Source organism: Tenrec ecaudatus, chromosome 14 (assembly GCF_050624435.1).
Source record: "Tenrec ecaudatus isolate mTenEca1 chromosome 14, mTenEca1.hap1, whole genome shotgun sequence".
In the NCBI taxonomy this organism is placed as follows: Eukaryota; Metazoa; Chordata; class Mammalia; order Afrosoricida; family Tenrecidae; genus Tenrec; species Tenrec ecaudatus.
The window spans coordinates 33,504,681-33,523,673 of NC_134543.1; the positions used below are offsets into that span (position 1 = coordinate 33,504,681).

The 18,993-nt window shown below is 44.4% G+C and overlaps 1 protein-coding gene across 7 annotated transcripts in view; it reads right to left on the reverse strand.

The window, feature by feature from the left end:
* Positions 1–17,665, reverse strand: part of PCNX1 (pecanex 1) — a 182,609-nt gene extending 164,944 nt beyond the window's left edge. For 4 of the 7 annotated variants that reach the window (XM_075532000.1, XM_075531994.1, XM_075531996.1 and 1 more), the window contains exon 1: positions 17,155–17,663. In XM_075532000.1, the coding sequence (XP_075388115.1) occupies positions 17,155–17,307 (153 nt within the window). In that variant the 5' untranslated portion in view covers positions 17,308–17,663. Of the gene's footprint in view, positions 1–17,154 lie in introns of all 7 variants that reach the window. The other 3 variants (XM_075531995.1, XM_075531997.1, XM_075531999.1) reach the window with 3 other exon arrangements.
* Between the last annotated feature and the right edge of the window lie 1,328 nt (positions 17,666–18,993).

Genomic DNA, 18,993 nt, shown 5'->3' on the forward strand with positions numbered 1-18,993 from the left:
TTGAGTCACCGACCTTTCAGTTAGCAGCTGAGCACTAAGCTATCACGATACAAGGCCTCCTTCGATGTATATTTACTGTTTCAGATACTCTCTAAGGAATGGTAACATAGCAATAAACAAAACAGGCTCCTTTCTCACTCTCAGAGCCTGGGATAATTTAGTTTTACCCCTGCCAGTAATACCATTAGCCTAATTTTGTTGTTTTTGATTGGAGGCAAGTCAATTCTGACTCATAGTATCCCACGTGACAGGGAACTGCTCCGTGGGGTTTTCTTTGGCCTCCTCGTTTCTTTCTTTTGTGGAACAACTAGGTGGGTTTGAGCCCCCAACCTTTTTGGTCAGCAGCTGCATACAGGCCAGTAGTGCTACCCGGGCTCCTTATTAATCACGTGACTGGACTGAGGCTATTGAGTCCTTTGGCTGCACCTGGTGCTAGAAACAGGGTTCATACCTAGAAAGTCTGATTCCCAAATCTGTCTTTAAACACTATACCAGATAGTCTCCCTGCCTTCTAAGAGGCCTTTTTAGACATTTGTTTTCCTAATGCCACCGTCTTCCCTGAACGCAGCAGCCCTGGTGGCATAGTAGTTACATGTTGGGTTACTAACCCCAAGGTCAGTAGTTCAAAACCACCTGTCTCCCTGAGGGACAAAGGCAAGGCTTTCCACTCCCATAAAAAGTTACAGTCTGGGAAACCCACAGGGGAAGTTCTATCCTATTCTACAGGGTCACTATGAGTTGGAATCAACTCAATGGCAGGGAGACCCTGTAAGAGATTTTAATACTACAAATATACTGTATACCTGTATGTAATATGGTCAAAAGCTTCATGAGAAAAATGAAAATAAAAAGGGAATTCTTCTATAAACTTTCTGAAGCCCTTCATAGATGTATTTATGCACTTTACACCCAACGAGGATTCCCACCCCCAATACAATTTTCACTCTCCTGGGGGCAATAACCCACCTATCAAGATTCATGCTCCAAGGAAGAGGTCTCAACCTCCTTGTTGTTCACATTCAGACAATTCTTTGCTGGACAAGCTGCCCTGTATATGCAGGGCCCCTGCCCCTCCCATCCTGAAGCCAACAGCAGCACCCTTCTAAGGTCAGGTTGAAATCTCCGGGGGGAAGAAGGGGTACTTGTAAGCCCTTGAAATATGCAGAGAGGGGTCTGTTGCCACTCTCCCTATATTCATTAGCACTTCAGTTCAAGTTTTGTTTTTTCGGTAATTGGACAGACAGGCTGCAGAAGCTGCCATCTCTGTAGCTGAAGTGGTGGATCAGGTGTGAGGCAGCAGAATGTCAGGAAGGGGCAGAAATAAAGGAAGCAGAGAAGCGCAAACACTATGCCTTAGTAACAAAAAGACTAATGACAAGTATTTGATGTAGACAGGCAGAAGAGACCAAGCCCACATTACACCAAGAAGCAAAGGAGCACTAAAGTTTACCTCTGCCTACTCCTCTCTCCCTCGCCAAAAGGATGGCTGAGGCAAAGGGCCTCACTGTAAGTCCATGAGAGCGCCATGAGAGCACGGGGATTGATCGTGGACGTCCACTGTGTTCACGGAATATGCAGGGCACGGAGGGGAGCAGAGATCGAGGATATAATTAGGTGACGATGGAATGACAGCTCTGGGAGTTCCAGACTCAGAAAACACTGAAAAGGATCCGGGGACACTTCGTTCATCTCAAATCCACCCAGGACTTCTGGAGCAGTTTCATCAGAAGGAAGCATTTGCACAACTGTGCAGAAGAGGGCAGCGTGCAGGTGGTGCTGAAGTCAAAGGGAAGACAGGGCGGTAGCCAGCTGCCTAACGCTGAGCCAGAGGTTAACCTCCAGGTGCCTCTGTTTTCCTACCTGCCAAACGGAGAGTGATGGTATCTTCATTCTGTAGGGCCATGATGACAACTAGACGAGAAACCTTTACAGTGCATAGTACATGGCATACAACTGTACAATAAGGATTTGCCATTTTTAAGCATGTTGAAGCAATAGAGTGGCAAAAATAAGATAAGCAAACAAAAAGGTCTCTGAGTAGATACATCTTGGAGGAACCAAAAGATAAGCTAGAGAAGAAAAAAAGATGAGACCGCGGAGACCTCAGCCTACATGGAGGCAAATAACAGTCCGATATCAAACGGGAGAAGTCACTGGAAAATGAATAGTGCAATATTTCCATAACACAGTTAAGGGACAACATCCAATATTTTCAAACCAAGTCCAAGGGAGGAAAGGTGCCTGAGGGTAAAACACTAGGATTCAACTGCAGGTGGAACCTAGGCAACATTCACCAGCTTTTCCGCATTATTTAACAGAGCTACATTAAGTTTCATGCAAGCAACTATACCAAAGGAATAAATATAAAGGTATAAATATTTGAAAGTGCAATGGTTATTTATAGACACAGTTACTTTTTTGGGGGAAAAACAACACTGAAAATCAACAGAAAAATTAGAACGAATAAGCTAATTTTGTAAGGTGAAAAGTTACAAAATCAATAGTGAAAATCAATCATTTGGCTAGAATCCCACAGGAGAAAAACGTTAAAACTAAAAAAAATCTAAATATAAAATATGAGTTCTAGTTCATAATGACTTAGTCATACTGTTGATTACTTTCGACCATTCGACCATGGGGAGGGAGGACAGGTGTCAAAACACACATGCCCGGGATCTACCCCTGGATTCTCGCTTTATTAAGGTGAAGCAGATGGGACCCCAAGAAAGCTAATCCCCAACTGCAATGACTTTTAACACTCATGATGAAAGCAACGACGGCACTGCCGCGCGCGTTGTCCATGCAGAAAGACTGTCCGCGCCGCTAGGCCCAGCACCTCCCAGATGGAGCATGCACACGCGCACTAGTGAGGGACCGCTAACATACTTCCAAAGACGACGAGGAGCTCCCTTAACAATCAGAGAGACAGACAGATTTAAGATGATCTCCACATGACAATTTCATCACAAGCACTTTCTCTTGCTGCACGTGTAGCTTTTAAACCACTGAAAAGGCTTTGAAAAGCCCTTTCCTTCCACTAAAGTGAGGCTACAGAAGCGCCCACATATCTACAAAAGCAACCTAAAGAAATAGGAATGGAACTCATGCCAAAGCCCAGATATGGTGCAATTTAAAATTCTTAAGGCATATTAAGGGAAAAAGATAAAGCTTTCTGCTCTCAATATGACTCAGACTCTAATTGATGACAGTGAGCTTGGCTTTTGTTTTAAGCCATACCGAACCAAAATAGCAAAACCACTGCCATTGAGTCCATTCTGACTCATAGTGACATTTCAAAGGGTTTCCAAGACTGTAAATCTTTTTTATTATTATTATTAAAAGATTTTATTGGGAGTTCTTATAACTCTTACTACAATCCATACATCCATTGTATCAGGCATATTTGTACATATGTTGCCATCATTCTTTGCGAGACATTTACTTTCTATTGAGCCCTTGGTATCAGCTCCTCTTCCACGCCCCCCTCATTACCCCTTAATAACTTCCTAATGTCACAACCCTTTCATACAGTTCCTCATGTGGTGACCCCCAATCATAAAATTATTTTTGTTGTTACTTCATCACTGTAATTTTGCTACTTTATGACTCGGGTGACCCCTGTGAAATGGTCATTTCACCCCTATGAAAGGGGTCATGACTCACAGGTTGAGAACCACTGCCTTAATAATTATAAATATATTTTCATATCTCACACTGACCGCTCTCTCCCTTCCCCTAGACTGTAAATCTTTAGAGCAGCAAACAGCCTCACCCAATATATGTGTTACTATTAGATTAGTCATAATTATTCTTTCTTAAAATTAAGATTTCAGTACTAACATGCTCCCAAAACAGCCCCCGCAAAGATCATTTGGCCTTTTCCATAGGGTCATCTATAACGTATATTCTTGAAAAATAAATAGTATGCTACTGAGTATTAATGCAAGTTGACTTATTAAGTTTTACTTACCTGTTTCTTGTACATCATTTAACAGTTCCAGATCCTTGCTAGGAACAGTAATATTGTGGGTATGCATAATATTCTGAGAAGTTAACAAATAATCCAGTGAGGAGCTCTCATTATGTTTAATATATTATAATAAAGCATTAGACAGCAGAATGAAGTACTTGTGATCGGTACATCTACTTTTTAATCTACTCTTATAATAAACCATCTTTTCCCACAACAAAAATACATTTACCTGTTGGGAAGGTTAAGGAAATGTTTTTCCAATTCAAATAATAAACCTCCTAAGAGTCCCTCGTAAGGCCTCAGTGCCCAGCTGACTGTCAATATTCTGAATGAATTGCCCTCCGTGTAAAACCTTTTAGGAAATGATTGCATTCGCCTTCCAACTCATGACCATTCTATGACACCTAAGGGATTCATAGTATTCTATCCTGTCACATGGCTTTGTACATGTCGCATGCCTCGATTTTATAAAGTAGGGGAAATGCCAGTGCATAGGAAGCCAAGACTGGGAGTCCAGTGTCTATTCTGCCTCGGGTGCGATCTAAAGTCTTTCTCATCTTCAGTTATGTCACTTGACATGATTCCTCCCGTGAGAGTCTCAGAATTATTATGTGAGATTCTTCTATTTTACAAGATACTAACATAGGTTACTTATCAATGTGTAATGCAAAAACTATTCAGAATGCTCTCTTTGACCCATCCAAAGTGTATCCATCAGAGGTATAAAACCTTTAAACTAATACTTATGAAACATTTGAAAAAATTGCTATGAATTATGTAATTCATCAGAGAGCAGAATTGTAGAATGCCAATAAGCTACAAGCAGGAATAATGCCAAGCAAGCAGAAAACTGTAAGAAAAACAAACAATGAAAGAAGATGATACTTCATGCAGCACAGCCTTCAGGATTGGCTCCTGGAACAGAAGTGGAGAAACTGGGAAAAATCCAAGTATAACATGTCATTTAGTTAATAGTACTGTACCAATGTTAATTTGATCTTCATAACTGTACCATGGTTATGTAAGACGTCAGCCGTCCAGGAAGCTGGGTGGAGGGGCTATGAGAACTCTGTACTATCGTTACAGCTCCTCTGCAAATCTAAAATGATTCCAAAGTAAAGGGCGGTAGAGAAAGAATTCAGGTGCAATGGCTGAGCAGTTTAGTTTATGTCTAGACAACACTTCAGGAGTGGAGGGGGAGGAAAAGAGAAACAGCCAGATAACATGATTCAAGCTGTTCTACTTGTGACTAATCATCCTGCCTATTCTGAGGACAGATGGCACTTACAGTTCTGATTTAAACAAAACTCTAAGGAACAGGACTCTCCCCTGCTTCTCCTTCAGACCTCAAAAGGATTGCTTGCTTCTTGGGTTATTATTCTTATAACACAAAGCAACTGAGAATAGCGCCCAAAGTGCAAGACAACTGCTCAGGTTCCAATAACAAAAGCAAAACAACAAACTTATCGCCATCGAGTCAATGCCAATTCACAGCAACCCTGTGGGACAAGGCAGAACTGCTCCTGCAGTTTCCAAGGCTGCAGTCCTTCACAGGAGCACAAAAGCCTCCTCTTCCTCCCAAGGAGCAGCTGGTAGTTTCGAATTGCTAACCTGCCGATTAGCAGTCCAATGTGTAACCAATACACTAAGAGGGTTTCTAGTAACAAAAAGGAGGGAAAATCTGAATGGCTTTACAATTCTACCAAAGCAGGAATTTAATCAACTTCCAGAAGACTGACAGGAGAACTAAAGGAACCAGAATCAGTAGTTACTTCTTTCACTGGGACTTGTTCAAATTCATCTTTACGCCCAAAAACCCAACAGCAATAAAATCTATAGAATACAATATTCCTTGTGATCCTCCATTTTCCATACCATTGCTTTTGCTACTTCTGGGCAACTCTCCTCACCAAATAACTTTCCACTCTACCTAGCCATACACGAGACACATGAAAGCCATCTGATTTAACACAGATCATATCTCACAGAAAAAAAGCAAGCAATCTTCACTTAAAAAACTCGATTGGCCATCCCCTCATTAAAGGGTCACTAGGAAGAGACAAGCAGCCAGGGTGCAGTCTAGCACCGAAGAAACACACAACAGTTATGTAGTTCCTTAATGCTTCCTTCCCCTTCCCCACCCCCACCACTATCATGATCCCACTACTACCTTACAAATCCAACTAGACCAGAACATGGGCACTGGTACAGATCAGAGCTCTGGACACAGGGGATTAAGGACAGATAAAGCCCTCAGGCACAGTAATGGGAGTAGCAATACCATGAAGGCGGAAGGTGGGGGGGAGAAAGGGGGAGCCTATGGCAATGATTGACGAAAAACCACCCCACCCCCACCCAGGGTGACAAACAACAGAAACATAGGTGAAGGGAGAGAGCAGACAGTGTAAGATATGAAAATAATATTGGTTTATAATTTATCAAGGGTTCATGAGGCGGGGTGAGAGGGAAAAAAAGAGCTGATACCAAGGGCTCAAGTAGAAAAAATGTTTTGAAAAGGATGGTGGCAACATATGTATAAATGTGCTTGATACATAGGATGTATGGATTGTTATAAGAGCTGTAAGACCCCCAATAAAATGATTTATTAAAATTTTTTTCAATGTCTCTGCTTATTTATCAGTTGCTTGCTGTGGAAATTACATAGCTACAAAGAATAAGAAAAATAGATCAAAGTGGTTACACAATACAAGTTTAATATGGTAAACTTCCTTAATTTGAATTTGCACTAAGAAAAAAAAAGAATTGCAAAGTACCTAAAATAAATTCTGTCTATGATCCAAATCAAAGTATCCCTAAAATGGGTGTATTCAACATTTTATTGAATAAGACATGTATAGTCATAACAACACCCTGATTTGCTATGTCTTAGGTGGGGGTTGAAAGGCAAGGGCTCTCAATAATCTTTTTTCCCCTCAATAATCTTAATAAGAAGCTAAACCACGATTATGTTTCTAGAGGGCAATTTGGCATTTTTAACCCTTCTCGTTTTTTGTGGTTGTTTTTTTTAAGATCGGATGGTGCAGTGCTGGAAAGGGGTGGGGGTGGGGCTTCCAACGCCCATAACTAGTCTTAGAAAACCCCCAGAGCAGTCCTACCTTATCCCACAGGGCTGCTGCTCACTGCAATCCACTCAGGGGCAGTGAGTTTGCAGGGGGTTGAAGGTGCGCCGGTGGTTCAGCCCACAGCTGTCAAACCCACCTGCTGCTGAGGGAGAACGCGGTGGCAGTCCGCATCCATGCAGACAGCCAGCCTCGGAAGTCCTGCGGGCAGTCTACTCTGCCCTCCTAAGGGGGTCCCTGAGTCAGAATCAACTGGACATTGGGTTTGGGTTTTCAGTTGGGCTTCTCTTCAAAATTCTCTGTCTTTGGCTTCTATAGTAAGTTCCTTTTTGGTTTGTTTTTTTTTTCCTTCCTTCCTTAGCTGATTTTTAAGTGTTCTGGGGCCTTAGGTTCTGTCCAAGGCCATTTTCTTTTCCAGGAGTTACACTAGCTCCTTAAGAGGTCTCACCTACTCTGTGGTCTGTTGTTGACTTCTAGGTAAACTTTACCCCCCCTGATCATTCCTCTTTAGCCCTCTGAAGGTGTGTTCTCCAGTAGGAAGAACCAAAACCCCACTACCATGGGGCAGCAAACTTTTGAGACAGAGGAGCCAAAAAATGTATTTTTGGAGGGGGGCATTTAGTAATATTTATTAGGTATTAATAATTAGTTAATACTTGTTGAGCATATGAGAGGTTTTGTTTGTTTTTTAAATCATTTTCTTGGGGGCTCATACAACCCTAATCACAATCCATACATACATCAATTGTGTAAAGCACATTTGTTCATTCGTTGCCCTTATCATTCTCAAAACACTTGCTCTCCACTCAAACCCCTGGCATCAGCTCATTTTAATATTACTTCAAAGTCGCTGCAATGTGCCGAGCCCTGCTCTAGTGGAATCTGATTCAAGGACCCTGCACAGGGTGTCTGAGGCTGTAAATCTTAATGGAAACAGACAGCCTCATCTTCCTCCCATGGAGTGATTAGTGGGTTTGAACTGCCCATCTTGAGATTAGCAATCCAAAGTTTACCCAGCTGCACCATCACGGCTCTGAGGTCTGAACAGTGCCCTCAAAATTGCCCAGCAACCCTACCATCTTGCTAGTTCATTCATTTTCCCATTCTCCAAAAACAATGATGTATTTCACAGATTGGGGCCTCTCCACTCATTTGGAAGAGAACCACTCACTTTGCACTGCATAGAGAACACAGAAATCCTAACAGAGACTACCTCAACTTTCACCATAAGCTGTGAAGCCTCCCTCACCACCTTTGTCTCCCCCAAGGACGACAAGGCGAGCAATTCTTTACCGGAGTACACGCTTGCTGGTCCATAATCCTGTCTTTTCCTCAAGAATCCAGCCTGATCATTTACCAATTCCTCATACTTTCATTTGTACTTTTCCTCAATATAATGATCCACAAAATGTTTGTAAGATGAATGATTACTTATCAAAGGCAAATATCTTTATCTTTTTATCCAATGGGCTAACTTGCAGGGATTTATACAAAGGGTTGGATCAAAGATTTAACTTCCAAGAATAGTCGCACTAGTGTTTCCTATAATAGCTAAAACTTGGAACCAACTTATTTCTTAATTTTCTCCTTTTTTATTTATAATTTCTGATTAATTATCTATAAATGAGACAGAGGTTTCTATTGCACTGACAAAACAGAAAAAGCTAACCAATGAGCAAAAAGAAAGAAAATATCCGTGGCATTGAGTCGATTTCAACTTACAGCAACCCAGCAGGAGAGGGTAGAACTGTCCTTGTGGGTTTCCAAGACTGTAAATCTTAACATGAACAGAAAGCCTCGTCTTTCTCCTGCGGTCCAGCTGGTGGTTTTACACTGTGGACCTTGCCATTACAGCAGCCAACCTCATAACCCACTATGCCACTGGGGTAGCTTGAGAAAAAAAAAAAGAAGTACAGTATAAAATATTATGAAAATTGAAACATGAGGATGAAGCATTTTATTATAATAAATTTATTTTAAACTAAAACATGATCTTATTTGGAAAAAGAGTTTGACATTCAAAGAGCTTTCCAATTTCTTTACGTTCTGATAAAGCACACATTTATGTGGCAGCAGCACCTTTATACCTAATAGCCCCAAAATGGAAGCAGAGAGATGCTCCCTACAGGAGAAAGGACACTGAGGAAATGTTGCCATGGTCACACACAGGGCACTACATCAGTAAGAAGAAACAAGCTTCTGCTGGTTAAAACATGGATGAATCGGGAAAACATTATGCTGAATGAAAATTGAATTATACAATGTATATGCTATAATTTTTTTCATTAAAAAATATGCCTTCAAGCCAAGAAGACAGCCAGGCCTCTTTTTGGTATCACAGTATCAAAAGCCGAAACCAATCTCGCTGCCATGGAGTTAATACAGATTCATAGTGACCCCTGTTGGTTTCCAAGACAGTAACTGTTTATGGGAGTAGAAAGCCCAGTCTTTCTCCCGTGGAGCTGCTAGTGGTTGTTAAGTACTGACCAAGCAGACTACAGCCCAGTGTGTAACCACTACACCACCAGGGCTCCTCCCACTGGTATTACCAGTGGTTTATAACTGTGTCTCATAATCTAAACATTTGTGGTTCAAACCTATCCAGCTGCTACATGGGAGAAAGGCCTAGCTGTCTGCTCTGGTAAAGATGCCAGCTAGCCAACCAACCCTACAGAACAGTTCTCCTCGAACAAATGCAGGATCCATAAGTAGCATATCTCACATGATTCCGCTTACACTACGGTCTAGAACAGGATAAAATAGATGATGAAAGAAGAGAATCAGAATGGCTGGGGCAGGGGCTTGACTGAAAACAGTGGATGAAACTTTCTAGGGTGACATTAATGTTCCACAACATGACAGAGGGGTGTGCATTTATCAGACCTCACTGAATAGTTCACCTAAAGAACTCTAGTTAATGAAATACACGTGCAAGTGTTTAGAGGTGGTCTGGTACTGATGGCTGTCACTTTAGTAAACATCCCTCCCTGAGAAAACATGGACTGATAAATAGAGGGATGCGTAGACAGAGATATAATGAAGCAAATAAAAGCAAATATTAACTCTAAGATCCATAATTCTTCCAACTTTTCTCTATGTCTGAAACTCTCATAATAAAATGTTTGGAAATGAACTTGCAATAAGTTCGAGATGAAAACGATTGATTAAATGCATTGATCCAGAGCCCGAAAAGGAAAAATAGCAGCTTTCCTCACTCTTTAAATGATTTAAAATTTGCCGGGGTCTCAAGTGACATAAAGTCGTCATCTATATGTAAGACACTGAAACACATAAGGAATCATTTCTGTGCATCCACCAGCTTTATTTTCTACAAGCTCATGAACATGGCTGCTCGCTTGCAAACTTCACTAGTAAACCACCTTTGAACAGTGCATCCTCAATTTATCTAGTCATGTGAAAAGCTAATTATGTAAATAACTACATTTAACCTAAATATTTTAAAACCCTGGTAAGAAAAGGCCCAGTATTATACATCAAAGTTGACTGAAACATTTTAAAACTTGTCCTAAAGGACACAGAAAATACTTTAAGACTAATAATTACAGTAATAATGAACACAAGGAAGAAAATGTTCTAAAATTCACTGTTAATGATTGTACAAGTCTTCGTGAGATGATTGAATCACTGAATTGCATAATATGTGGAAAAAGTGCCAATAAGTTGGTTAAAAAAAAAGTTCATGAAAAACTGTGATTAAAAGATAAAGGAATTTATTTTTCGAGGAACATTTTGTACTCCCTTAATATAAGTATCTTAGTTACAAATAAACCAATTCTTTTCAGGGGGGTAAAAAAGAAACTACTCTAACACTAAATCATCACAGGTTTAATCACTGACTTATAATAGGCTAACTCTTATGGCTTAAATAAAAACTTTAGAAATAGTAACTTTAAAATATAAAGGCCACCCCCTACCACTTTATGAAACGTTTTGTTTTGGTCATCTCTGCAAGTTTTATTCACATTGATCTTTAAAGTATATTTTTAATCTTTGGAAAAGAAAATAACAGAGGACAACCAAGAAGAAAAAATTTTAAATCATCACAAATTTTATTTGAATGATTTAGCATCTGAATACAATCGCTATGAGATTTCAGTATTTGGTTACCGTTTACCTTATGTGTTTATCTGTGTGTGTGTCATATACATTTATTCATGAAAGTGTGTGTGACTGCACAGAATTGGACATACAAAAAGTCATATGCTGCATCTTGAATGATTTAAGAGCTTTTCAAATGTCGTTCTGTATTTGATGTTTCGGTAATATTTTTTTAGTTATCATGCACTCCAACACAAAACCTAACTCCCAGATCAAATGTGACTCCACCATAAAACAGAGCATACCACAGGACTGCCCTCACTCCCAACTACGAATTAAGTTGATAAGCCTAAACATGTCAATCAATAAGTATTTATTCAATGCCTAATATCAGTCATGTGTGAGAGCAGGCACAGGACATATACTGCTGAATAATTCAGACACAGTTCTTCCCTTCAGGGGCCAAACTTCTAGGGAATTGAAGGAAATGTTAGAGACAGCAAACATGTAAGCAAATATATAAATATATTGTGTATGACAATCATTATGGAAGAAATGTCTAGGATATGACATTTACCATTACCAGGTTAAGCCTCTCTGAGGCAATGTCATTTAAAGCCAGCCCTGAAGCATAAGTAATAACCCGCCTTGCAGAGTCGAAGGAAAAAGCATCCCTCCCGAAGGCATAGCACATGCAAAGGTCCCGCAGAAGAAACACAGTCAGACAGTTCAAGCCATAGAAAGGAGGCCAGAGTGGCCGTGTAGTCCAGTGAACAGAAAACTGCACAAACTACAGATCATGGCAGAATGAGCTTGGGGTTTATTCTAAGTGCAAAAGGAAGTCAATGAACGACAGGCAAAAGGGGAAATGCATAAGTATGTTTATGAAGGTGCTTCAAAACACTGGTGAAAAACTCCCAGTTTGCCACCAATGGTTTGAAGTCCCCTCCTGTACCTTTAGCCAAATGGAGGAGAGTTGTACGGGAGCAAGCAACAGAAACAGGAGGTAGGGTAGCAGTGAGAGAAGATGACATGGACCAATGGAAATGGGGGTTTGAGATATAGCATTTTGACAAAAGAACTGAAAAGACTCGCTCAGGGAGGAGAGAGGGGTGGTTTGAGCAATGAACATACATAATCCCATCATTAGCTAAGAATACAAGCACAGGGTGTGATGGTTAATTTTATAATCTCCAGTTGTTCGGCTGTCATAGCTACAAGGGATAAGATCCTTTGGCCTTGCACAGAACTGATAATGTAATCAAACATAATCATCTATATGTAATGTAATGTGATCACTTCCACAATGTAATCTGATGTAATACAACCAAACAGTTGTACATTCCAGTGTAGGGTGGGATGTTAAGTCTAATCACTTTTGAGGTATAAAAATACCAGACACACGCATCCAGAAAGAGCTCGGCAGCCTGCATGGGCCAGGGCAAGCAAATGCAAGCTGAGACCATCGTTTCTATACAGACACCAGAACCAGGAGAGAGGCTCACAGGAAGAGCCGACTTGGCCTGGAACCCCGGCTAGGACTTCGAGCCACCAAAAATGAGACCAAATAAATTCTCGTTCTTTTAACGCCAACCGCTGCTGTATTCGGTAAGTAAGAAAAGGGACACAAGCAGACAGTTCTGGAGTTTGCTTGTGTGAGAAGGGGTGGGAGGAATCAAGAACGACAGTAGCCGGGCTAGCTGTGAGATGCCTGGGAGGCAGCCAGGACAGTGTGTGGAGGATCTGTGAAGCAAGGAGTCTAATGAAAAAGTTCCTAAAACTTCCCTGGAGTGATTAGAAACTATCATCTAATGCGCCACACTAGTTACTCCACATCGACTGAATCAGAATGGGTACCTAGACCTGCACAGGTTCAACCTGCTCAAGGAATTCTGATACCTACTAGAATTTGAGAACCAACCACTTAAATAAATAGATTTTAATGTCACATTTCATCACTGAGGAGTGGAACGCTTTAGAGAAAACGGTATGTTGAGCAGTTTGTCAAGCAGCAGTTTGACTTTCATAAATGTAGAGGTCTCTGATCCCCTCCAGTCATACAGAATTTGAGGAAGCGCTTTTTTAATGAGCCATTCTTTCTAATGACGTTTACTGAAAGCCACGCTAGGTGCACAATTTCTAGTTCATAAATGTTTTCTTAGAAAATAACCCATGAAATCTCTCTCGAGTAAGGACCAGAAAATATGGGAGCTCGCCCAAAGGACACAGAATCAATAACAAAGTCAAACTCAAAGATGAACTTAACACCCATTCCAGTCTGCTTTCCACCAGACCAAAATGCCACCTGCCCCCACAAAGCTCACCATCTGTGACCGGTCACATACAACAACAATTACACCCAGATGAAATGAGGTAAGTGCCTGTGGGGAATCAGAAAGGACAATGAGATCTAAGAAGGGAACATTACATTTGATTTTCTCATGATTAGACTCCTCAGAAGCGACAGTTAAGTCCTGAACTTCACCTTTCAAAGTATCTACAAAGCTACTAACAGAAAGCAAAATTTTTTTAATCCTACACAAAAAGTCCTAAGAGTAAAAAAAAAAATTTTTTTTAATCTCCCACCCTAAAAAAGGGAGAATTCTTCTTGACTCAATGCGCAATCTCTTTACTGACTTCAGCTCTTAAAGAGGCAGTAGACCATATTCTCAGGTAGTTCTATTATGTCAGAGAGAGCCCCGATGAGTCAACTCAACACAATGGCAGCAAGTTTGGGGTTTGTTGCTGATTTTTTAATATATAGTGGCTTAAGCTTCAAGAAGTTGGTTGAATTCCAGCTCTCCTATTTGGCTGTTATAAAATGTCACTAATGAATTTTGTCCTCAGGATAAAGATAATCTATACAAATAATCTATACACATTTAGCAAGAGGGAGTTTCCAGAAGTTTGTGAAAAAAATTCCATTATCTTCTAATGCCTTATTTTCACAAACTTTTTGAAGCTCCGTCATACTAAACATGCAGTTATAATCACTTATCGTCATCATTTAAAATCATACAGATTAAGTTCTGAGAGCTGTCTCAGATCTGAACAAAACATGTGGGCATTTGCTTTAAACACAACCAAAAGGAAAGGAACACTGCTGCTGCGTCAATCCCACTCACAGCGACCCTACAGGAGTAGACTGACCCTGTCAGCGTCTGAGACGGTACGTCTTTCTTAGGGCAGAACGCCTCATCTTTCTCCTCTGGAGCAGCTGGTGGGTTGGAACGTCAGTCAGATCTTGCAGTCTGCAGCCCACCAAGGAACAGACTACACCATCGGGGCTTCAAAAAGCTCATGGGGAAAAAAATACATTATCTTTATCATTCCATTTTTCCATGAACTATATATGATTGCTTTCTAAAATGTTTACAAATCTTCTTCAGGGCGAAAAAAAAACACACCAAACAACAGCTGGATCAAACCCTTGATTATTAAAGTGTTACCCTACCTTAACCTTTAATAATAGTTCCAATGCTTGTAACTGTCCGGTTATCTCCAGACTAGACTTTAAGTTCCTTGAAGGCAGAAGTTGGGTCCTGTTCACTTCTAACCATGTATGAAAAGCCTGCGGGCTTACTATATGCTGTGCCTGTTCTAGGTTCTGAGCATACAGCAACAAACGAAGTTAAATCCATCTTCTTAAGTTTACATTCTAATGAAACGAGACATTTAAACACGTGCATCTAATAGTGATAAGTACTCAAAAATGATCATAAATGAAGGTATGAGGAGTAAGAAGTGCCATAGGAACTAGAGATAGCTGGTTTTTATATCGGGAAGGCCTTACATACACCAGAAACCTGAAACAAGTACAAGACACACACATTCTCTGGAGAAAAGGAATCGTCTTGCAGGGGGTAGTAAATGCACAGTTCCTGATGCTGAACAAGCTGTGTGGGAAGAATCGTAGGAGCGGCCAATGTGGACTGAGTCACTTGTGAGGGCAAGCTGAGAGCAGAGTGATAGGGTCTGATTTATGTTTTGAAAGGATCACTTTAGAGACAAAAGGGGTAGAGAAGAGACAATGAAAGCATTAGAGATACTGCAAGAGTTCAGGAGAGAGATCCTGGCTTTGACTCAGCGAGTCATGATAATGAAGAAAGGCTGCATTCTACTTAGGTTCTGAAGGTAGACCCAGAAGGACCTGCTGATGGTCTGGATACAGAGAAAGCACCAAGGTTTGGTAAAAGGAAAGTTGTCTTTAACTGAGAAGAGAAAGGGAAGCAATTTTATTTCCTAGAAACTAGCAGCATCTGGTACACAGCAGGCGTGCAAATATTTATCTGAGAATTGAATCTAGCTGAATAAACTCCCCAAATGAAGCAGGTAAACTCAATTACTGGTTTCCATTTGCTTTAAATTTCCTTTAGCAATGTTTGCTAGTTACAGAGAAGGGTAATCATGACCACAATTCATGGTGGGACTTTTTTAAGCTAAAGTCACTATACTGGTAATCCGAAGCATTGCCAGAATCAGGTTCCGTACAATTCTCCTGGTTACAACAGAAATTTGCTATGAAGACTGTGACGGTCAGAGAATTCTTACACCCAAAGTAATTAACCTGTTCACTAGTGATGTCATACCCCTGGCAGGTACCTTAGCACAAAGATGACTCCGGAGGCTGAATTAATTGAAAATCATAACACTGCACAATACTCCAAATGGAGCAAGACTGAGCAGGTCTCTTTAAAAATTAAAAAATTAGCCATAAGCCATCACCATTTTAAAACATTGGTTGTTCTACTTCAAACAATAAGGCCCTTTGAAACAATTTTAAGAAAAAATGTAAATCTGTTTGCCTATGTGAAATTATGCACAATGTCGAAGCAGACATTCTCCCCCAATTAGTGTAACTGAATTTCCCTTACGGAAAAATTGGGGGGGTCACCAACTTGGCCTCTTCTTACAGCTAGTCTCGAGTTTCTAATGTAGACCAAGTTTGCAGAAAGCAAGCGGCATACCTACATGGGAATTCTCCTAAAGAAAACGTGGCCGTCCCTTAAACTGGTCACTGAAGCTGAAGAGCCCTCTGTCTGAACCCCAATGTCCGAAGGCCCCACCCTAACCCGGTGTGCTTAAACGGAGAAAAATAACAATACACTGACAACTTTCGTGAGAACACAGCTTAAAAACATCGCCCCGAGCTCAGCAACAGGCAGCGCTTTCCCTTTTCCTATGGGCAAACGGCCCCGCTGGAACCAACCCAAACAAATGTGCTGAAATGCCAGCCAGATCCCCGGGTCACCCCCGCCCCGCCCTCAATCTGGCCTGGAAACACAAGGGCCACTGACCGTGACTCGGAACGCAACAGAGCCAGGGGTGAACCAAACAATGATTTGGGGTTGTTGTTTTTTAAGAGGCGTTAAAGTGCTCGGATGCCAACCCCACCGAACAGTGCGTGCTGGGCCCGGACCCCCCAGTGCCTCCCCACCAGGGCCGTCCACACCCCTCCCTCGGCCCGAAGGCCCCGCGCGCAGCGCCCGGGCGAGGCGGCCGGAGGGTCCTCCCCGGGGAGGAGGCGCCGGGCCCGCCGCGGGTGAAGGGAGCGCCCCCAGGGTGCCCCAGTCCGAGGCACCGGGCGGGCCCAGGAGGAAAGCGGCGTCTCCTTTGAAGCGCACAGCGCCCGGCGCCCGCCGCACCACCGCCCCGGCCCGGAGCCCCGGCGGGGACTCCTTAGCGGGGTTCAAAAGGCTGGGGCGGCCACAGGTGCAGGACCCCCTAAAAGGGGGCCTGCGGGGCCGCTCCTTCTCAGGAAGCGGACGGGGGCTGCAGACGGAGGCTGCTTTGGATTCGTTGGCCATTTCACCCCTCAACTAGGGGGAGTGGGCGACGGGGCCAGGGAACAGTCGGCGACCGGGCCGGGGAGCGTGGGGCCGACCGGGGGCCGCGGTGGCCTCGCGGCGACCGCAGGATGCGGAGCGCGCGCCGGTCGGGGAAAGAGGGCGCAAACGCCCGCCGGCTCTGGAAAGCGGGCGCTCCCGGGGCAGCCGGGGGGGGGGGGGGCACTGCCACCCTGCTCCCCGCCCCCACACTCACCATGTAGAGGGTGAAGGGCAGGCCGAGCAGGAAGAGCCACAGGTAGAGGTGCAGCGCGTTCACGAAGGTGGCCTGGTGCGGGTCGTAGTACCAGCCCCCGCTGAGCGCGGCCCACACCCCCTGCCGGAGGATTTGCAGCGTCTGCGACCCCATCCCCGCCCGGCGCCGCCGCCGCCGCCGCCGCCGGCCCGGCCCCAGCTCGGCCGCGGTCGCCGGAGCCCGCAGCCGCCCCGTCTACCCCCCTCCGGAGCTCGGGGAGAGCGGGCCGGCGCTCCGGCGGGCGCTAGTGCTGCTGCGGTGGCGGCCGCTGCTGCCGCAGGAGGAGGAGGCAGCGCACGGGGAGGAGGAGACCGACGAGGAGGCGGCGGCGAGCCGCGGGGAGGAGGAGAGCGACCAAGAGGAGGAGACCAGCCTCCGGGGCAGCGCCGCCATCTTGCCTCAACACCCGGAGCCGGAGCCAGGCCCCCGCCGCCCGCGGCCCGCCAGCGCCCCCGCCGCTGCCGCCCTCGCCGCCGCCGCCACGACCCCCGCGGCCCGCCAGTCCCGCGCCGGGCGGAGAGGGAGGCCGGTCGCCCGGGAGGGACCGAGAGGAAGCCGCGCCCCCTCCAGCTCCTCCTCCTCTCCTCGCCCTCCGCCCCCTGGGCCGGCTGCGCGGGTGCGCGCTGCGCCGCGGCCGCCGCGGGCGCCTCCTGCTGGCGCCCGGGAGAGGAGGGCGCCTCCTGCTGGCGCCCGGGAGAGGAGGGCGCCTCCTGCTGGCGCCCGGGAGAGGAGGGCGCCTCCTGCTGGCGCCCGGGAGAGGAGGGCGCCTCCTGCTGGCGCCCGGGAGAGGAGGGCGCCTCCTGCTGGCGCCCGGGAGAGGAGGGCGCCTCCTGCTGGCGCCCGGGAGAGGCGCGCGCAGCCTCGGGCGAGCTGGGGATCCCCGGGAAGGGAGTCCCGGGCTGCGGGGCGCCGGGGCTGCGCGTGATCAGGGCAGAGGCTCTGGGAATGAACCGTCCGACCTCGGGCTCCAGGCCGCGCCTGGTGAATTCATGTACCCATCCCGAGGCTGGCTCAGAAACCAACAGACCTGGTCTTCAGACAGGAGCATGTCTTAGGATCTTTATGATCGTAAAAGCCCCAGGAGTTTCTAGAGGCCGTCTTAACAGCTGAGCAATTTATCGGACGCCCTGAAGAATTGCGGATCGTTAATGAGACGGTTGGAAACTTCACACACACACACACGAACTGTGTCGGCCCATGGAATGGCCTATGGACCCTGTGGTGAGAAAAGTAACCACATCCAGATTGAGGAATTTTACAAAAATGAGGAAACCAAAGTAGGATCATCCACAAGAGATATGACAGTGGACAGCGTTAGCGACGGTCCGTGGTTTGAGGCACTGTTTTTACATGTGCTGTGACTACTAGCCATCTCTATCCCTGGCCCGCTCTGAACAGGGCCCTAATGGAAACACCAACTTAGGTCTTGTACTTCTATTTTTAACCCACGGCCGTCCCGTTGATTCCAATGCACAGCAACCAGATGGGCAGAGAAGAATGGCCCCCGGGGGTCTCTTACACGGGAACTCTTTTAAGTAGAAAGACTCAGCGCTCCATTTCTATTATTAGGATTGAAAAGACTTCTGAGAACATAGTTGGCGCTGGAATGTTTATAAGGCATGTCTGATCTCAAGTGAATGAACATTTTTAAGAGGCTGAGGTTTGATTATTATGATAGCAATAAAGATGCTCTATCTTCCTGGATTAAAGCTGCTATCATTAATGAAGAAAGCAAGAGGGCCAAAAGAAACTGATGACTTAGTAAGAAGCTAAAAGTAATGAAAAACAATAGTCCTACCT